This window comes from Theobroma umbraticum, unplaced genomic scaffold (genome assembly GCF_002168275.2).
Source record: "Theobroma umbraticum cultivar Fairchild unplaced genomic scaffold, ASM216827v3 scaffold_147.0, whole genome shotgun sequence".
Taxonomy (NCBI): Eukaryota; Viridiplantae; Streptophyta; class Magnoliopsida; order Malvales; family Malvaceae; genus Theobroma; species Theobroma umbraticum.
Genome location: NW_018397259.1, coordinates 170,880 through 189,827, shown reverse-complemented (window position 1 = coordinate 189,827; position 18,948 = coordinate 170,880). Strand labels below are relative to the sequence as shown.

At 33.8% G+C, this 18,948-nt stretch overlaps 2 protein-coding genes and 1 non-coding gene across 7 annotated transcripts; 1 reads left to right on the top strand and 2 right to left on the bottom strand.

The window, feature by feature from the left end:
- Window positions 1-2,601: 2,601 nt before the first annotated feature.
- On the top strand, window positions 2,602-12,645 carry LOC110414822 (binding protein). 4 transcript variants are annotated; one of them, XR_016351177.1, is made up of 18 exons: window positions 2,602-2,857; window positions 3,327-3,652; window positions 3,743-3,903; window positions 3,997-5,182; window positions 5,339-5,530; window positions 6,071-6,712; window positions 6,851-7,027; window positions 7,443-7,510; window positions 7,608-7,830; window positions 7,933-8,032; window positions 8,120-8,235; window positions 8,316-8,373; window positions 9,150-9,301; window positions 9,385-9,586; window positions 10,551-10,724; window positions 10,802-10,898; window positions 11,779-11,994; window positions 12,179-12,645. XR_016351177.1 is itself a non-coding variant. In XM_021426237.2 (17 exons), exons 1-17 carry the CDS (start codon window positions 2,713-2,715, stop codon window positions 12,180-12,182), a joined length of 4,023 nt encoding a protein of 1,340 aa, XP_021281912.1. In that variant the 5' UTR covers window positions 2,602-2,712; the 3' UTR covers window positions 12,183-12,645. The 4 variants fall into 4 exon arrangements, 3 of the variants coding, with proteins under 3 accessions (XP_021281912.1, XP_021281909.1, XP_021281910.1); XM_021426237.2 differs by lacking the exon at window positions 11,779-11,994; XM_021426234.2 differs by lacking the exon at window positions 12,179-12,645 and having other exon boundaries at window positions 11,779-12,168.
- Window positions 12,646-13,667: 1,022 nt separating this feature from the next.
- Window positions 13,668-17,838, bottom strand: LOC110414827 (eukaryotic translation initiation factor 2 beta subunit). 2 transcript variants are annotated; one of them, XM_021426241.2, is made up of 11 exons: window positions 17,682-17,838; window positions 17,498-17,538; window positions 17,026-17,134; window positions 16,889-16,938; window positions 16,755-16,809; window positions 16,546-16,637; window positions 15,976-16,121; window positions 15,389-15,531; window positions 15,192-15,277; window positions 14,606-14,685; window positions 13,668-13,957 (listed from the first exon to the last, which is right to left on the bottom strand). In XM_021426241.2, exons 2-11 carry the CDS (start codon window positions 17,531-17,533, stop codon window positions 13,816-13,818), a joined length of 939 nt encoding a protein of 312 aa, XP_021281916.1. In that variant the 5' UTR covers window positions 17,534-17,538; window positions 17,682-17,838; the 3' UTR covers window positions 13,668-13,815. The 2 variants fall into 2 exon arrangements, with proteins under 2 accessions (XP_021281916.1, XP_021281917.1); XM_021426242.2 differs by lacking the exon at window positions 14,606-14,685.
- On the bottom strand, window positions 14,085-14,167 carry LOC149527230 (small nucleolar RNA SNORD34). The gene has a single exon (XR_016351194.1). It is a non-coding gene; the product is annotated as a small nucleolar RNA SNORD34 (small nucleolar RNA).
- Window positions 17,839-18,948: the final 1,110 nt, after the last annotated feature.

The following is an 18,948-nucleotide window of genomic DNA, read 5'->3' as shown; positions in this document are numbered from 1 at the left end:
AAAGAGAATTGAATTCCAATTTCCACCACACAAGTAGGCTCTAATGTGTTATTAAATGTTTAAAACTAATTGCCAATAATCATATTATTGTAGCCTTACATCAGTTTTGGGTCTAGTAGGTCAATTAACAAGCTTTTAATCATTCAACCCATTAATTAAAATATAGCCTAATGGTGGAAGTTTTGCTCTATAATTATTAACCAAATCTAATATGCTAATACAAGTTAAAAAAGTACTTGATCCAAGTACCTTTAGTGAAATGTTAAGGAATTTGCTACCCAAAACCTTAAAAAAACAAATCAAAAAATAATTTGTCCAATACCAACCAAATAATCTTAATACAAAGAATATATAGTGAAAATCATAAAAGGAGTTTACACTGACGAAGAGGATGCACATTAAGGATGAAGAAGATGCACACCAAAGGTGAAGCACCATTATAGAGGAGGAAGGTGATAGGTAACAAGGAAAAACGATGAAAATGTGGAAAAAAGAGGTAGTGGCAACATATAAAGCTAGAAAGGTGAAAGGTGGATGAGAGAAAAGAAATTGGAATAGAGCTAAAGATATAAGGAGTGAGAGGCAAATGAGGGAGAGAGAAGAAAAATAGGAGAAAATAATGTATTTATATAGGTAGGGTTGTAATTTTTAAAACTTACCAGGGAGATTTTAATCCTATCAATTCTAGAAGCTATTCCATTAAAAATGGAATAACAAATACCATGGGGTGGGTGGGGAATGAGTAAAATGAGATTTAGGAGAATATCTATTTTTGAGAATGGCTATTCCCCACCTCATTTGGCAACCAAATGAAGGAACAAACTATTCAATGAATAGTCTTCCCAAGTAATTAATATTTCTTCATCCACTAATATTTTGACAAGATATAGAATTTGGCTTGTTGTCTATTCTATATTATTTTTGCCACATTAGTACTTAATACTTGTAATCAATTTCATAATAAGATTTGAAAAACTCATTTTCCAAATCTTATTTTGGCTTTATCAATGACTCAATTGAGTTATTACTTGTTAAGACGCAAGTGGATGAGTCCCCTTAGTATTACTCAAGGTGATGAATCCTCTATTGATCATTCACCTTAGTACCACTATGTATTGGTCTGTCAGTTTTATTGATCTCTAATCTTGATTAAACATTGAATAGGGACAATTTAGGACTAATGCTTTGATGTAATAGGGATCTCATAATTATAACATTTTATAATTCCCTTTGTAAATTATATTTTATTATATGGACTTTATCTTATTAGTTGATAATAAATAACAATTTCAAACATAAAGATAAAAAAACCTTATATTAAAATCAAATACCTAAAATAACATTAAAGTATACATTTGTACTTTTGAGAGGAAGAGAGGGACAACTTGGGAGAAAGAAAAGGTGGAGGAATAAGGGGAGGGGATCATTGATCGACCAAGGAAAATGAAGAGTTAAGGAATAATGAGATAAATGATGAAGAGAGAGAAAATTTTGTATGAATGGAGTGTTAATTAAGACCAACATTGGATAGACATTAGGCTAGGTTGGACCACTTCCCTCTACCTCTTCCTTGTTGACCAAAGAAAACCAAGGGGAAAAGAAAAGAAGGAAAAAAGAAAAAAGAAAGAAGAATGAAGAAAAAGATAGAAAACAAAATGAAAATATATGTGTCCAACCTTTTTTATTTCATTTTCCATGTTTTCTACATTCTTTGCCTTTTCATTTTTAAAATATTTTTTTATAAAAATAACTGAAGATAAAAATTTAGCAAGATATATAATTTAGTCCATTAATTTATTTTTTAAAATATTAAATAAAAATATTTTGGGTTACTAGTAAACGAAAGAGAACAATATATAAAAAGGAAAATTTTAAAAATTCATATATTTATTCTCTTATTTTTCATGTTATCCTTTTTTATTGCTTCTTCTTTTTAGATCATTCTGTTTAAAAATCATAATTTAGAAAAAATTAAAAAATGATCAAATATAATATTTGACCAGCAAATTTGTATTTTTAAAAATTAAAAGAATTTGCACAAGGAAAAGGAAAGATAGAAAGTTAAGTTTTTGACTTTAGGTAAGAAAACATGATTTTGGTCCTTTGAGAAATAAAAAAAAAAGGTTTTGGATCTTTTTCTTTTTCTTTTTAGCCTTTTCTCCTCTATGATCTTTAAAATAAAAGGCTATGATTTAAAATAATTTTAGAAAAATATTACGAAACATATGTATTTGATATATTAATTTTTATTTATAAATTGAGTAAAGAAATCTTAAATTTTTGTGAAAAGATAGAAAATACTTATTAAATTTCTTATCATTCTAAATTTTCTTCTTTATTTAATTATTTTCTTTTAAAATGTTTATAAGTTGAAATAATTTATCTAAAAAATTTTAAAAAATAAAAATTTATTAATAATATATTTTTTAAAAATAAAAAATCTATAACGCAGATTGTTCTAGCAGCGGAAGTTAGAAAAAATACGGATCCGGAAATAATTACAAAATATATGACCCGGCCCGACCCAAAGAGAAGTTGCTCCACAAAATATTCCCGCTCTCATTCTGTTCATTTTGATTTGAATTTTTTCGCATGGTCCTCACAACCTGAAAGATGAGGAAAAACCAGAAGTAAGAAAAAGAAGATAGAGATAGAGAAGCTCTCTCTCCAGTTTGAAGATCTGCAGCTCTCTCCAATATTTGCTAAAACAAAATGGCGCCTCACTTTGTTTTCCCCCCAAATCTGCGAGCCCTAGAAGAGCAAGAAGAAGACGAACACCAACACAATCGTCTCTCCGTTCAAAACCCTATCGACCTTGCTCCACTTCGTCCTGCCGAACTAGAAGAGTTTGTCAAAGGTTCAATTCTGCTATTGCATGATTTTGTTTTTTAATTTTGTCCAAAATCAGTTTTTTTTTTTTGCTAAAATGGAATGACTTCAATTTGGCTAAATTGCTTCAGCTTAAAGGAAATTCTGGAAAATGGAGATGGACTTTGCTTCTTCTTAAACTTTTGACCTCATATCTGTTGAAATTTCATTTTTTTATGGTTTCCTCCTCATGAAAAGCCTCAATTTTTTGTTTGATTTCTTCTTTTTTTTTCCTAATTTTTCCGGCTGTTGACAAAATGAGTCAACCAACGTGGTTAAGATAATTCTATTTTGCTGATTCATTTGGAAACATCGGTTTAGTTTCTCGTTTTTCTAAGCAAATATTATAGTAGAATTTTTATATTCAATGTTCTTGGCATTTACAAAAAGTAAGTTTTATTATGTATACATGATTTCATAATTTTATTAAATTTTTGTAATTTTTCCTTTCCGTACAGGGGTATCCTTTGATCTGTCTGATAAAGAGCTCTTCTGTATCGAAGAGCAGGATGTGTTTGATCGCGTATACACTTTGGTCCGAAGTTTTTCCAGCCTCACCCCATCTTGCAAGTTCATTCTTGTAGAAAGTCTTCGGTCCAATCTCAGTGTTCTCCTCCCAAATGTTGATTCACTTGTGCGTGTTTCTCAAGGTCAGGATGATAATGAAACTCCGATGCTTGATCGTGTCACTTCACATCGTAATGCTTTTAAAATTTACACATTCTTTCTCCTCCACATTATTTTGGCCGAGGAGTTCAACAATGGTTCTAGCAACAATCCCAAGGTCTAGTCCCTGCTGCCCCCCTTCACCCTTGCTATATCATTGCTGTTGTTGGTGTTATGTTTTGATAGTTTTGGTTGGTCATTGGTTTAGGTGACAGCAAGTAGCCGTAAGAAGCAACCAGTAAACTCATGGAATTGGGAGTTACAGAGGGGCCGGATGCTTAACCTGATTGCTAACTCACTAGAGATCAACCTCGTGTTGCTCTTTGGATCAGCTGACCCAGAAGAAAATTATCTATCTTTTATTGTCAAGTAAGTCAAGTTGTCTAGCTAATCCCACCAGCTATCATAATCAATTTCTTTTGTGTTGAAATGAAATTAATTTTTCTGATTTTGGTTTTGCAGAAATAGTTTTTCTATGTTTGAGAATGCCATGCTTTTAAAAGACTCAGAAACAAAAGATGCTCTATGTCGTATCATTGGGGCTTGTGCCACAAAGTACCACTACACAGAGCAGTCATCTGCTTCAATCATGCACCTAATTCACAAATATGACTTTGTTGTTACCCACATGGCTGATGCTGTTGCTTTGGCTGAGAAGAAGTATGGTGATGGAACACTTGCAATTTCTCTTATCAGAGAGATAGGGAGGACTAATCCCAAAGCCTACGTGAAGGATACAGCAGGGGCTGAAAATGTTGGGCGCTTCTTGGTGGAGCTTGCTGATCGACTGCCAAAGTTAATGTCTACTAACATTGGACTTTTGGTCCCACACTTTGGCGGAGAATCTTATAAGATAAGGAATGCCCTTGTAGGTGTTTTGGGTAAATTAGTTGCAAAAGCATTTAATGATATTGAAGGTGAAGTGAGTTCTAAATCTGCTCGTCTTCGGACCAAGCAAGCCATGTTGGAAATTTTGCTCGAGCGTTGTAGAGATGTTTCAGCTTATACAAGGAGCCGAGTTCTTCAAGTTTGGGCTGAACTATGTGAGGAGCATTCTGTTTCAATTGGTTTATGGAATGAGGTTGCAACTGTTGCTGCTGGGAGATTGGAAGATAAGAGTGCCATTGTTAGAAAATCTGCATTAAATTTGCTAATCATGATGTTACAGCATAATCCATTTGGGCCACAGCTCCGAATAGCTTCATTTGAAGCAACTTTAGAGCAGTATAAGAAGAAGCTAAATGAGCTTGAACCAGCTAAGTTGTCTGAAGGCATGAAGGATGGTGTCCCATCTGATAATGACTCTTGTAATGATGAGGGTGAGGTTGATAATGCAAATGCTGAAGGGGTGGCCAACCACCAGTCTGAGAGTTTAACTGATAGTTTACCCCATATGGAACAGGAGATTGCTCATAAGGATAGTTCTGTGCCAGATGTTGGGAACTTGGAGCAGACTAGGGCCTTGGTTGCCTCCCTTGAGGCTGGTTTGAAGTTTTCTAAGTGTATATCTGCCACAATGCCAACACTCGTTCAACTGATGGCTTCATCTTCTGCTACAGATGTTGAGAACACAATTCTCCTGCTGATGAGATGTAGACAATTCCAAATTGATGGTGCAGAAGCCTGTCTCCTTAAGATGTTGCCACTGGTAGGCTTCATTGTTTGTCATGCCTTCATATATATGTTTTCTTCTATTTCATCTTCCTTTTCTTCCTTTTGTGCTTTTGAAGTTGGCTATCCTTTGAACATGATCTTTTATTAACATTTTGCATGAACAGTATGTGATCTGTTGTGGATTTTTCAGGTATTTTCTCAAGACAAATCCATATATGAAGCTGTAGAGAATGCTTTTGTAACAATTTATATTAGGAAAAACCTGGTAGAGACTGCTAAAAATCTTTTGAATCTAGCCATAGATTCAAATGTTGGAGATCAAGCAGCCCTCGAGTTCATTGTTGGTGCCTTGGTGTCTAAAGGTGATATATCCAGTGGTGTGGTACGTTCTCTTTCATGTCTGGAATATCCATGTTCATTTGAATTAAGATCATTCCTTGGTTTAATATGGAAACCTAGGAAGGTCAACTCTTCCTTGGAATTGTGGTCTTGTTTGTTGCCATGAATAAAATAGATGCTAAACTATTATAGGCCTCCAGAAGGTGATGGAAGTTATGAAGCTGAAGTACTGTGTGGTTTATAACGAATCCACACACGTTGGAATCATCTGCTGTTAGATTTTAAGGCATTGTTTTACTTTGTAGATCCACTTACAGGACCAGATTCACACTATATGTTTTATCATGATTTTCATTGCTTAAGTTTCTTTGTGGTTACTCATAGGAGGGATTGTGGTCACTGAGTTTAAGGAGGTGTTTAAGTATTGTCAAAGATAATTTAGCCCAGAGAGGGTCTGAATGATAGTGTTGATTAATTTAGTTGTTTTCTTCCTTTTGAGAGTTTTAGCTAAAATTATCTCATAGTTAAAGTCTGCTTGCATAGTGTCAATGATTCTTTTCTCTATTGTGCCATTGTCTTGCAGATATCAGCACTATGGGATTTCTTTTGCTTTAATGTTAATGGAACCACTGCTGAGCAAAGTCGTGGGGCGTTAGCTATCCTCTGCATGGCAGCAAAATCATCTACGGAAATTCTTGGCTCTCACTTGCAGGATATAATTGACATTGGGTTTGGGCGTTGGGCTAAAGTGGAACCTTTGCTAGCGAGGACAGCATGCATTGCTATCCAGAGATTGTCTGAAGAGGACAAAAAAAAGTTGTTACTTAGTAATGGCAGCCGCGTTTTTGGTATTCTGGAAAGCTTAATTACAGGCTTTGGGCTTCCTGATAACATATGGTATGCTGCTGCTGACAAAGCAATAGGTGCAGTATATACGATTCATCCAACTCCAGAAAACTTAGCTGCTGATCTTGTGAAAAAATCTCTTAGTTCGGTTTTTGATGGTAGCAGAGTAGATGCATTACACAATGACATCAACAGTGGTAACTGCAGTGTACTTACCACTGTTCAAGTAGCAAAACTTAGCAGATACTTATTTGTCACAAGTCATGTTGCCATGAACCAACTGGTGTACATTGAATCTTGTGTTCGGAAGCTCCAGAAACAGAAAAGTAATAAAGAAAAAGTGGATGCTGAAGGTACACCAAATGCAGAAACACAAAAGGTAATGTCAGGTTTTGAATATTCCAATATTAGTGGGGTAGAGGACAGTTTAACCTAATATTTATTTTGTAATTATGAATTTGTAATTTGATTTGAGAAACCTATAATTAAGACTTTGTAATCTGATGATGTCTTACAGGATAGTAGTATCAATGCTGAACTAGGTCTTGCTGCTTCTGAAGATGCAGTACTAGACACACTTGCTGAAAGAGCAGAGAAAGAAATTGTTTCTAGTGGTTCCAGTGAAAAGAATTTGGTTGGAGAGTGTGCACCTTTCCTCTCTAAGCTCTGCAGAAATTTTTCTTTGATGCAGAAGGTGCATTTTTCAGCTTTTCCTTTTTTTACACTTTCATTTTTCTAAAGTCCTATTGGTTCCATTATCGACATTCTCATTAAAGAGCATTGTGCACAACAATATTACTAATTTCTATACCATTTGAATTTATTACTGAAGTCATTTCCCATCATGGGATCAAGTTAATAATGATTCATGATTCCAAAAAATTAATATAATGACATTTCCTAAGTTCTTGAGAGTAATCTTATTTATATAGATGAAATATAAAATGTAATTGTACAATCATTAGGAAATAATTAAATCAACAAATCTTAATTTCTGATGGAAACAAAATGAAGCAGTTTTTCTTCTGTATTAGATTGCTTGTATGGCTTTTACTTTCTACCTGTTAAAAATCTTGTTTAATTAATTGACTTGACTTTTGTGTTCTCAGTATCCAGTACTGCAGGCCTCTGCAATGCTTGCCTTATGTCGATTTATGATTATAGATGCCAATTATTGGTAACTCTCTCAAATCAATAAATCTTTCTATCTGTTATCTGCTGTTTTAAGTCGAAGGAGGCTTTATGCCTGAGTTTTTGATTGAATGACTTTCCAGTGATGCAAATCTCCAGCTTCTCTTCACTGTTGTGGAGAATGCACCATCAGAAATTGTTCGTTCCAATTGCACAATTGCTCTTGGAGATTTGGCAGTTCGCTTTCCTAATCTGTTAGAACCGTGGACAGAAAACATGTATGCTCGGTTAAGGGATCCTTCAGTTTCTGTTAGGAAGAATGCTGTTCTGGTTCTTTCACATCTCATTTTAAATGACATGATGAAGGTCTGACATGCTGGCTAGCAGCTGCATACTCTTTCTTTTTATTAACTTCTTTTAGAAAATTATAGAGCTTTAGGGTTCTGATTTTGGGCATGTTTGGATCAGGTAAAAGGCTACATAAATGAGATGGCTGTACGTGTAGAAGACCATGATGAGAGGATCTCTAATCTGGCTAAACTCTTTTTCCATGAATTGTCAAAGAAAGGTGAATTGTGATATTCAACTACTAAAATTGTGGAAATGACTGACATATATTTCCTACTAACAATTTTCTTTCCACTTATTTTGGCAGGAAGCAATCCAATATATAATTTACTCCCAGATATACTTGGCCAATTATTCACCCAAGATCTGCAGAAAGAGTCTTTCTGCAACATCATGCAGTTCTTAATTGGCTCCATCAAGAAGGTATACATTGCTTTGTTATGTTAAAACTGAATTGACTGTCTCTATAATGTCATTAACTTTGTGTCTATTACATTTTTCAGGACAAACAAATGGAATCACTTGTAGAAAAGCTCTGCAATAGGTTCAGTGGAGTCGCAGGCATGTATTTTTGGATTTCTTTAAATTCTCTTCCTATTTATTCATATATGATGATATTCTTCTGGTAATGTCATCTTTTGAACGTTACTATTTCTGTGTTGCAATAATTAAGACAAAGGCATGACTCTCTAATGTTAACAAACTAGCATGTTCTAGGGGCAATTCTAGTCTTACTGCATTTTACCTGTGTTTAATCTAGGTGCATCATATTGCATAAGAGAAATTGCTCTCTCTACCTGTTTGTATAATGTCCATTTTATTTATATTTGTAATATGGATACCGTGTTCTTATATAGCTGCTTTCTCCCGTTGCAATCTATAAGTTTCAGTTTAAGCTTCAAAATTTGTAAATGTTATTTCTTGAGACCATTTCCTTTCTTACTTTTTAGTTTGTCAAATTTTAAAATGCTTTTCCCTTTTCTCTGGGCTGAGAAAAATTGTATGAACATAATCTTGCTGGTGCGGCTGTCTATTTAGTTGGAAATGTTAAAATTATTGTAGAAACATCGATTTCTGTCATCTTTTGCTGCATGGTTTTGTTCAACCAGTTTATTAATTTAGTAGCATGTGTAGGATCGAGGAAGCACTACATCTTTTTCTCTTTAATTATGGCATATAGAGTACCAGAAGCTGCAGCTTCCATGTTTTCTCTGCCTCTCTTCTATTTGTTACTACTTTTCTTCATATTGCAAACAAACAATAATTGTTTGACACTACTTTATTATGAATGATGGAAGTTAATTTGTGCTTACTATAGGGATCATCTTTTGCTGCAGATGGTAGACAATGGGAGCATATTTCTTATTGCCTTTCTCAGTTGTCATTCACTGAAAAGGGAATGAAAAAGCTCATAGAGTTATTTAAGACTTATGAACATGCTCTATCTAAGGATTCTGTGATGGATCACTTTAGAAACATAATTAACAAGGTACTGAATTGATCACTAAAAAAACAAAGCCTCTGTTTCTGAAGTCAGATGATACATTTTCTCTTCACATTGTTTGCAAACAGGGTAAGAAATTTGCAAAACCAGAACTCAAAGTATGCATTGAGGAGTTTGAGGAGAAACTTAATAAGTTCCACATGGAAAAGAAGGAGCAAGAGGTGACAGCAAGAAATGCAGAAATACATCGACAGAAAGTTGGCAACATAGAAGGTTTTCCTATGGCCAGAAATGATGGGGAAGAAAGTGCAGAATCTGAAATTGCAGAAGGTTTGCTCATGTAGTTTAAGCCATAGGCCTGTGGCTTTATCTAATCTCTCGCAACTTCTACTATCTTCTTTTTTTTCTTGGATCTCTAACCTGGAAGCTTCTAATTATGGTGTGCGGAAAATTGAATTACTATATATTTAATTTTATTTTCAAAACTATGGAGCACGTTTATATTGGGGAATACAACTATACAAGATAAATATAGTAAAATGTCACGAGTTAGGTCTGCTCTCTGCTGTAAGGCAATTTACTTTGATACATCAAGCAGTCTAGTAAACAACTTGTATCTTAGCATCTTTATTAAGGATATAAAGGTACTAGCCATTAGGTGAATATTTTAATTTGCAAAATATTCAGATATGCTTTAGTGGTACAATTTATATGATATTTTAGGAGAAAGGATTATGGCTGGTGTGACTTTATTTATATAGTTAGCATCCTGATTTTTCTTTCAGTGCGTTAGAGAAAGAAAATTAAAGGAAACTGTTATACTAGGTGACTCAGCTAACAAATTGGTCAGTGGAAGACAGTGGTTATGAAAATCATCTTCCAAGTTCCAGACCTTTTCCCCCTTCAGTGGTCATGCACTGTAGCACTACAGAGACCAAAATTTTCTACAAAGACAAGAAAGGGAACTACTTTAAAAAGTCTGTTCTCTCTTTTATAGAGTAGGCGAAATAATATTTGAACTAATTTTATAATTATGCTGGCATAATACCATGTGGTACATTACAAATATAAACAGATGTAGATATGTAAGTAATATCTTATCTCTACTCTTATGTTAATATGTTAGCAAGTGTGCCTCTAAGCACATGTATAGCTGTAATTCTTCAAGATTTTATTTCCATTCTTTGTAAGCTTAGCTGCTCCCATATGGATATAGTAGTTTCATATATTTACTTCTTATTTCTAAAATTACGTTCAAAATAGTGAAGCTGGTATCAAACATTCTATCTTTTAGGTGTTCAAGATGGTGAAGTCATTAATACATCCATGGAAGGGGAAACTGAGTCTTTGGATGATGAATCGGCATCAAAAATTGTTGAGTCAGAGGAATCTTCTGGAGCTTCCAGTGAAGTGACTGAACAGGAAGAGGGGGAGACTGAAATTCAATCGCTGACAGTTAATAGGAAACGTAATTTGCGCTTTATAACTCTGTTCTTTTTAGTTTATTGAATGAGTTCAGTAACAATACATTTGCCACTGTTATAGGGATCTCCCAAGCCCAAGATAAAAAGGGCCACGTGAAGGATCTGAAGGGTGTGCCTGCAACCACCCGAAGAAGTACCGGTTCCCGGTCTAATAAAAGGTAACTTCAAAGTGTTTGTTCTGCATGATTTACTACAATTTCCTTTATAATGTCTTCCCGCAGTTAATTTGAGTTCACCCTATAAATAGAGTTACTTATATCGGTGACTAACGGTGTTGGCTATGGTTGTTGTCATGGATTCACCCTATAATACTGCAAGATATGGCCAATGAATGGTGGAATTGAGACAGAAATGCTTGTATCGTTTTGGGCAAGATGTTACTTGGTTTTTGTTTTGTACTTCTAGTACGTTTTATTGCACCTGTTACTGAATACTAAGGGGTTAGAGTAGCGGGTTTATATTTGGGGCTTAATACCATGTTCATTGAGAAATAGCATTTATGTTATTGGTTAATAATAGGTTAGAAGCTTGACTTGAGGGCCTTGTCGGCAAAAATAAGGTAATATGGTGATAGACATATGGGTTTAAGGGGAAATGAGGTATTCAAAGATGATGGTTGTTTGGGTTGTCAAGGAGAATCTATTCAACCAAGGCAATCTCACCTAGGAAATAAGACTCACAAGAATTCAACATGCTGAAAAATAAGGAACTCTCTAACTATCTTTTCTGAATAAGAAATGTGGTAGTAGGGATGCAAGATCAAAACTGCCACGAAACATGCTATTGGGCCACATTATGGGAATTCAAAAATGCCTAGATCAGTCTTAGGTACCAATAAGATTTCAAAGATACGCATGAACCAAAGAAAATTATTATACTCATAAAATTGTAGCAGCCAAAAAATAAAAATAAAAAAGGAAAACACAATTAAACTTTGATCACTTGAGTTCCTGTATCAGCCCCAAATCTGCATTGGAATCCCAAAGCAACTTGTATTTGTAACCAGCTTTTCTCTGTTGTTTAATACAATTTAACCAGGTGCTACTCTAGTAGTGTTTTCCACCAGCCTTGTTACTGGAATTTTGGTCCTCCTGTTTTGGATGGCTGGTTTATAAGCATTTGAAATCTAGGGGAGGAAGAAATCATATGAGGGAGAAGAGGTGTCTCTAATGGACTGTGTAAGAAATGATGATGGATCCAAGACATTTGTCATTCTTTGGAGTTGCCCAATAAGGTTGTTAGACCAACTGAGGGGTGAGCCTCTTCTCATGGATGCTACTCGTTGCTACTAATGTTAAGATCAACCTTCTTTTGATTCCTAAGTCAAGGAACAAGAACTTAGGTTTTTGTTTTTTTTCATATTCTTGTTTTGTTTTCTCGTGGTAGCTATAGTTTCTTCTACCACCAGGTTTTAAGGAACAAGTATTAATGATTGCAGGTAGAGAGCTCAGCATATTAGTGTCATTACTGAATGGGAGGAAAGCGAGAGAAGTTTGTTTGTGTAAAGTCGTATGCAATGCTGTTTGTAAACATACATAAAATGAAATACGCAACCCGTTTTAAAAGAAAAGAGGCTCAGGTGATGCTACTGTTTTGAATGTAGCGGTTGGACTTTGTGAGAGAGAAATGAAAATGGACATATCATAAATATGCCTTGTTTGCTGTTGATATAGTGTTTCAATCTTTTACACATTAAGGACTTGTAATCCCCTTCTGCTGCACCAGTTTTGGCCTTTTTTGTAAGCACATTGACTAGGAAATGTGCCTTAGGATAAATTTTATTTTTGTGTCAATTTCCTATTTATGAGGTTAATCAAGGGATTTTTCCCTTTAACCTTTGCTTGAATCCTTGTACTTTCATGGGTTCTTTGACACGTGGTGGTGGCTGCATCCTACACCTCTTCTCATAATACAACGCATAACAAAAGTCAATCAATATTATACGAGATTTTATCATAGGATGAGTATTGAATTGCGTCACTTTGCAAGGAAATGCTTTTACCCGAAAATTCATTTCAATGGTATTTATTTTGTATCATTCGACTTGATTAAAAAAAGAATATAGTATTTATAATCGAGTTTTGATAAAATTTGAGTAATGATTTTTAAAGTATTCATTACTTTATTTTAATTTTACATATTTGTTTATGTATTATTTTTATTTATAAATATTCTATAATTAGTGTAATACTTATTAAAATTCTTTGATTATAATAAATATGATTTTAAACTTTAATTTATTTTTTATGAATTAATTTTAGTTTATTAATTTAATTTTCATTAATATATATTAAAAAAATTGATTCTAAATATATTTTAATTGAATATTTAACCGGTAGTGTAAGATATTCAGAGTATGAATTTTTATAGGGTTTGGATATGTTATCAAAAAATTGAATTTGGATTAAGATATTTAAAAAATAACTAGTATTTTATCTGCTGACATTTTTGTTGCTCAACAAATAAAGCAAAATATTTTCTGGAATGCCTAAGTTGCAAAAATAACCAAAAAATAAAAAAAGAAAAGAAATAAGACCCCTTCCAACCAAATATTATTACAGCAAAAATATTTTCAATAATGAATTGTCTTTTGGGAGTCAGAAGAAGAGGTTGATGTTGTTGGGTTTTGGGTGAGAGTGTTCCGTGGGTTAACATTTAACAATTTGTCGGAAAGGAGGCAGCATCTATTCATGTCGGGCTCAAACGAAATCAAGCGAAAAGGTTACAAAATGAAAATATGACCTTCAGCCTGTTTATTTTTCTTATTCGCTGCTGTCTGTAGGTACTTTTTAAGTTAATTCTATCCGGATTGGAATAAATCTTGAGTTGCATTTAGGCATTTGGATTTAGGATTTTAATACTCGATTTACTCTGTTAAATGTCATTTTAATACTATGCACTTGGGACAGCAATTGATTATAAAGCACTTTCTGAGCAACCAAATCAAAACTTTCATCATAGGAGGAAAAACCAAACACATACATCCCTTCGTTTTGATATCCGTATTACCCACAATGACAAATTACAATTATTTAACCTCTACTCAAAACCTCATAATAACAGTAACAGTTGATGCTACAACTTCAAACGAGGTTTCATAAAACTTCTTGGGGCACCTTTCTGACCCAAATCGAACAGTCTAAGTGCCAGTATTCCTGCGGCCAACCCGTGCAACAAAACCAGCTTTAATTGGAGCAACTGATCGTCCAGACCCACACTGCCAAAATGATATCACAAGTTTTTAGAACATCAGACAAGCACAAGACAGGAACAATAATAATAATAGTCAAGACAGAGCTTAATTATAAAACGCAACATCCAGTACATGCAATTCTAACAAACATGGAGGCTTCAGAACTTTCATTTTCTCATTCACAAGTGAGACAATCAGGCAATGTAGGCAGTTGTCAGAACATCACAAGCCTCCTTGGCAAGAAAACTATTAGAAAACACAATAAAATTTTCTTAAAAACAAAAATCTATTTGTTGTCAATTAGCAAGCCAAAAATTCTACCCTAATTCACGCATAAGACAATCTTCCAAGAGTCTTCAGAACAAATTCATTTCTTGCTCAAAAGGCACTCAGACAATGTAGGCAGTTCTGTAAACATCATAAGCCTCCATAGGGAAAACACTTCACAGTAATGCAACTGCTAGAGACCCATAATAAAGATTTTGTTTAAAAAAAAAATTTTTACAAGCCAAAAATCCGGAACACAGAAAAGACAAAGCTGGTTCCACCCGTATAAGCATGGCCATCCAACCAATTTGACTTAAAAACTATATGTAATATTCCAAACATGGTAAGACCTAATAATATCCACTATCAGATATCAGTTTTATGTAATAACCAGCAGCACCAGACCTCAGATTTTTTACTTTCATTGTCATCAGAGTGAACATCTGACAATGTCGGCAATTCTTAATCATCATCGGCCTTCTAATCTGCACAAATTTATTACTTATTACAGCCTTTAAACCAAAGATATATGCAGGCTATCATTCCAAATAAGCATGACCACCAATTAATAAAACTTTAAAAAACTAGAAGTACTAAGGCAGTGAGTAAAAAAGACAGTTTATCCAACTATATAAGCATGAGCACCCAAGTAATTTCAATATATAAGAACTTCAACTTATTCCATATAATTGTAAAACATAATAATTTCAAAAATCAGAAAACAGTTAATGTAATACTGCCACCAGCAGGGCCCAGTACTTTTTTTTCTTTGATTTTTATCATCAACGTAACAATTGACAATGTCGACAATTCACAAATCATCACAAGCATTCTTCAAGAAAACCATCATTACTCATCACACAATAATTACAAAAACTTAAGCCCTATCCACAATTTTTTTTAAAAAAAAAAGCTAAAAGGATACATGGGCTATCATGCATGTTTAACATGGAGAAACAGAGCGAGTTGGAGAGAATGTGAACTTTGTTACCTTCTCACATCTGAGAAAGAAAAGACGATTTTCCTTTGAGAGAATTGTATCTGGACTTTTGCATCCAAGGCAAATGACATACTCATCTGAGAAGAAAAAACAACATTTTATGAAGGAATTCACCAAATATTCCAAGCTTCAAGTTTACGTTTCTATTATCTCAATATAATGAAGAATATAAGAGATAAGGTACTTACTAATATAACGACGAAGGATCCCTTCAAAATTTTTTGGGGCAAACCTGCCCTTCACAACCAACCTTTGCTGCCCATCAAGTGATCCACTTGTCCCCAGCTCAGCAAGCAAGAATGCCATGACATGGTCGGGTTGTCGATGCATTCTGGAAAATTTTCCCAGACAAGAAGTAGTTAGGGCGGGTGATGTTTGTTACGCAACCCAGTCAACCAACATTGCATGTAGAACATCATCAAATGGTAAACTCAACTCAAAAAAAGATAGCTGCCCATGGTCCTAGTACAACCAGGAGAAGAAATATTTCTAGTTTTCCTCCAAGCCTAATTAACTTCTAACTGATTAATGGGATGAGGACATCAGGAAGTACTAGCAAGTGAGGAAAACCATACTTGAAAGATAAGTAATCATAAGTTAAGTCAGTGCAACATGACCTACATGCAAGCAACATATTTTTATAGAATAAACAACAAAAATTCAGAACCCAAAAGATGCCTTACAAGGGATATCGGATCCTCATCCACCCAAAATAACACAAATACCGTATTTATAGCTGAATATAGTACAGAATTCAGGACAACGAACAACATACGTCTTGCAGAGATCCATGAAATTCACAAATACAGTTTTCTTGGTGCCTTCACGAAGAACTTGTGGAGGCCTCATAACAGTTCTACGTCTATCTCCAGCAAGCTCGGGGTTGTTCTCCCGGAGGATGTTAAACACCCGACCAAGAAGCTGCATGCATCAAATTGAGCAAAGGTTAAATATTTTATCAATGGTAGAAAGGAAAGGATAGCATGTAAAGTAAAGAGAAATCCCCTTAGTGCTCTGGTAGCCACCAATTACCCCTTCAAAGCCAAATAAGATCAAACTTTCAAGAATCACACACTGACACTAAGAAACCTATTTAATTAGTAGCCTCAGAGATAGATAATACCATCCTCCAAAATGGATGGTTGTAATTGGTGAAATTCTTAAACCTTGAATGAAAACTAACGAAGATACTATCAAGAGGAAGCACATGAAGGTTCCATCAAGTACAGATTCATAGCAACATTACCAAGACAAGTTGCAGAATACCAAATCAATCAAATTAACAAGATCAAGCATGCAATATCAGTAACACACTCAAATATATATAACTCAAATACATATATACCTCTTCATATTCATAATCACGATCACTTCCTTCCCAAGGATAACGTTGTTGCAAGACAATGCCATCACCTTCTTCATCCCCATCAATATGATCTAGATAAGTAGTCAAAATATATATATAAGAAGATGTTACTTGCAGATTTCAAGCAAGATCTGTGTTGCTACACTTCACATACTACCAATCACTAATCTTTGAAAGAAAATTCTAACCATCAAAATCGTCTCCAGCATCCCCACTTTCCTCATTCAATGTACTGGTCTCTACCTACAATATCATAGTAATCACAATTAGTTGATCAAGAAGAAACCTCACATATATATCAATTTAAAGCATGCTTACTTACTTGTTTCTTCTTCTTCTTTTTCATACTGGTAAAGTCAAGCCCATCGGAAACTGCAAGTAAAGAGAATAAAAAATGAGTCTCCTAGCAAAACACAGCGTATGTTTTAGCGAATTGTGCAAAAAAATTAACAAAAGTACCCGACAATGCTTCAGTCTTCTCAGCCAACTTGTCAGCAGAATCATCTGCAGAGTCCTGTATCACAACCTTCTTCTTCTTCTTCTTTTTAGTAGGATCAAAGGGCGTAATCTGGAGCGAAGAAATTCAATAATAAAGCAAAAATGACTATAAAACAGGTCATTTGACAAAATTTTAAGTTGAATTGATAATATAGATCAGGCTTTAACGTAAATAAAGCATATTTTCTTTTCATATTTCATTAACGAGATTACTTTCCACAAAATCATACAATTTACAACTTAGAACAGAAAAAAAAAAGTATGCCTCTAAGTGGGTTGAAGCAGAAAAAAGAAATTCCATCACATAAACTAACACATTTGAATACACAATCTCACACAAATATAACAAACGGACCAATTTAATCTTTTTATCCAAATTAATTACAGAAGAAAGACCGCCAAACAAGAAGTTAGCTTAAAGAGAGAGACTTACTTCCGCAACCTCATCCTTCACTTCATCGTCTGCCATGATTGCTGCGAAAGCAAAAAAAAAAAGAAACAAATATTCAGAACAAAGGGATTGATAATGGATGCTTTTCTTGGAACCGAGCAAACCCTAAAAGTTATGAAGCAGGGACAATCGCCGCTTCCCCTTATAGAAAAGAAAACAGGCAGACCTGGGGGTTTTCACTTGGTTTGAATGCGAAATGCTAGCCTGACATCAGAGAAAAGAAAGAATGGAGGATCTGGCACAGAAATGAAAGAAAAGGGTTAGAGACGGCAGGCGTTTGGAAGGGAAATGCAGGGTTACACAGTCACTGAATAAAGTAACTTAGGTATGAATATATTTATTGATAGGGCAAAATTAAACTTGGGCTTGGACTAACCGATAAGACCATGTTTCCATGCAATTTTGCACTGTTCAGCCCATTAATTAATTCTTTCTATAACAATGCAGAGTTCATTCAAAGTGTGTTTTGCTTAGTTTAAAACCTTAGATCAATGCTTAGGTCTCATAACCCAATGCTTAGATAACTTCTTTTGCCCATTTGTGATGTTAACAAAAAAATATATATATTATATTTATATAAATTTGATTATCAATTCTCGCAACGTAGCGTAAGCCTTTCTTTTACCTTACAAGACATAAGATAGACAATGTTTTTTTTTTACATTGATTTTATTTATTTTAATTTTCAAGAAACCTTATATATATAATAAAGTTTTTTTTGAAAGATATATATAGTAAAATCAATTAAATTACTTGTAGATATATCTCTAATATCATAATAATAATGTTAATCTTTATATAAAAGTGACTTGCGGGTAACCTCTCCATGGCCCAGGTGACTCGTAAATCCACAAACCTGACTTAACTGGAGATATTATTATATTAATAAAAAATATTTTTATTCAATTTCAAATTTAAAATATATTTAAAAACATTAAAATATTAATACAAATTTTTTTTTATATTTTAATATTAAATTTAATTTAAATAGCCTTGAATGGATAGATCAACTCAAGCCTTGCTTTTAAAAGTGTTAATTGAGCTTAATTGGGTTTAACTCAACTCATGAATGCCTCTATGTGTGAATCATAATAATTCACTTTAAATAAAATTACTATATTTTATTAGTTACAAGCAGGAGTGGTAAAGCAGGGTGGAGGACTAAACTTGTCAAGATGTGGCTAATTCATTTTTAATTGAAAGTGAGATAGGGTGGGGTATGAAAATTTAAACCTATATTAAAATCGAATTTAAATGAGTCAACCCATCTAATCAGTAAGTTATGTTGGATTGATGTAGGTTAAAAGATTAAAAATTAATAATTTTAGATATTTAATTATATAAAATTTATAAGTTAACTATAAATTGTATTGTTTATTTTATATATTTTGATATTTTTAATCTTTATTTGTTAAATTAATAATTTTAGTTAA

Coding starts and splice junctions, on each gene's coding strand:
- LOC110414822 (XM_021426234.2), top strand. CDS start 2,713: ATGGCGCCTCACTTTGTTTTCCCCCCAAATCTGCGAGCCCTAGAAGAG. Junction 5,531..6,070: donor GTGATATATCCAGTGGTGTG/GTACGTTCTCTT, acceptor ATTGTCTTGCAG/ATATCAGCACTATGGGATTT. Junction 7,831..7,932: donor TTTTAAATGACATGATGAAG/GTCTGACATGCT, acceptor TGTTTGGATCAG/GTAAAAGGCTACATAAATGA.
- LOC110414827 (XM_021426241.2), bottom strand. CDS start 17,533: ATGGCAGACGATGAAGTGAAGGATGAGGTTGCGGAA. Junction 16,939..17,025: donor GAAGACTGAAGCATTGTCGG/GTACTTTTGTTA, acceptor CTTTACTTGCAG/TTTCCGATGGGCTTGACTTT. Junction 15,532..15,975: donor TTCATGGATCTCTGCAAGAC/GTATGTTGTTCG, acceptor AAAATTTTCCAG/AATGCATCGACAACCCGACC.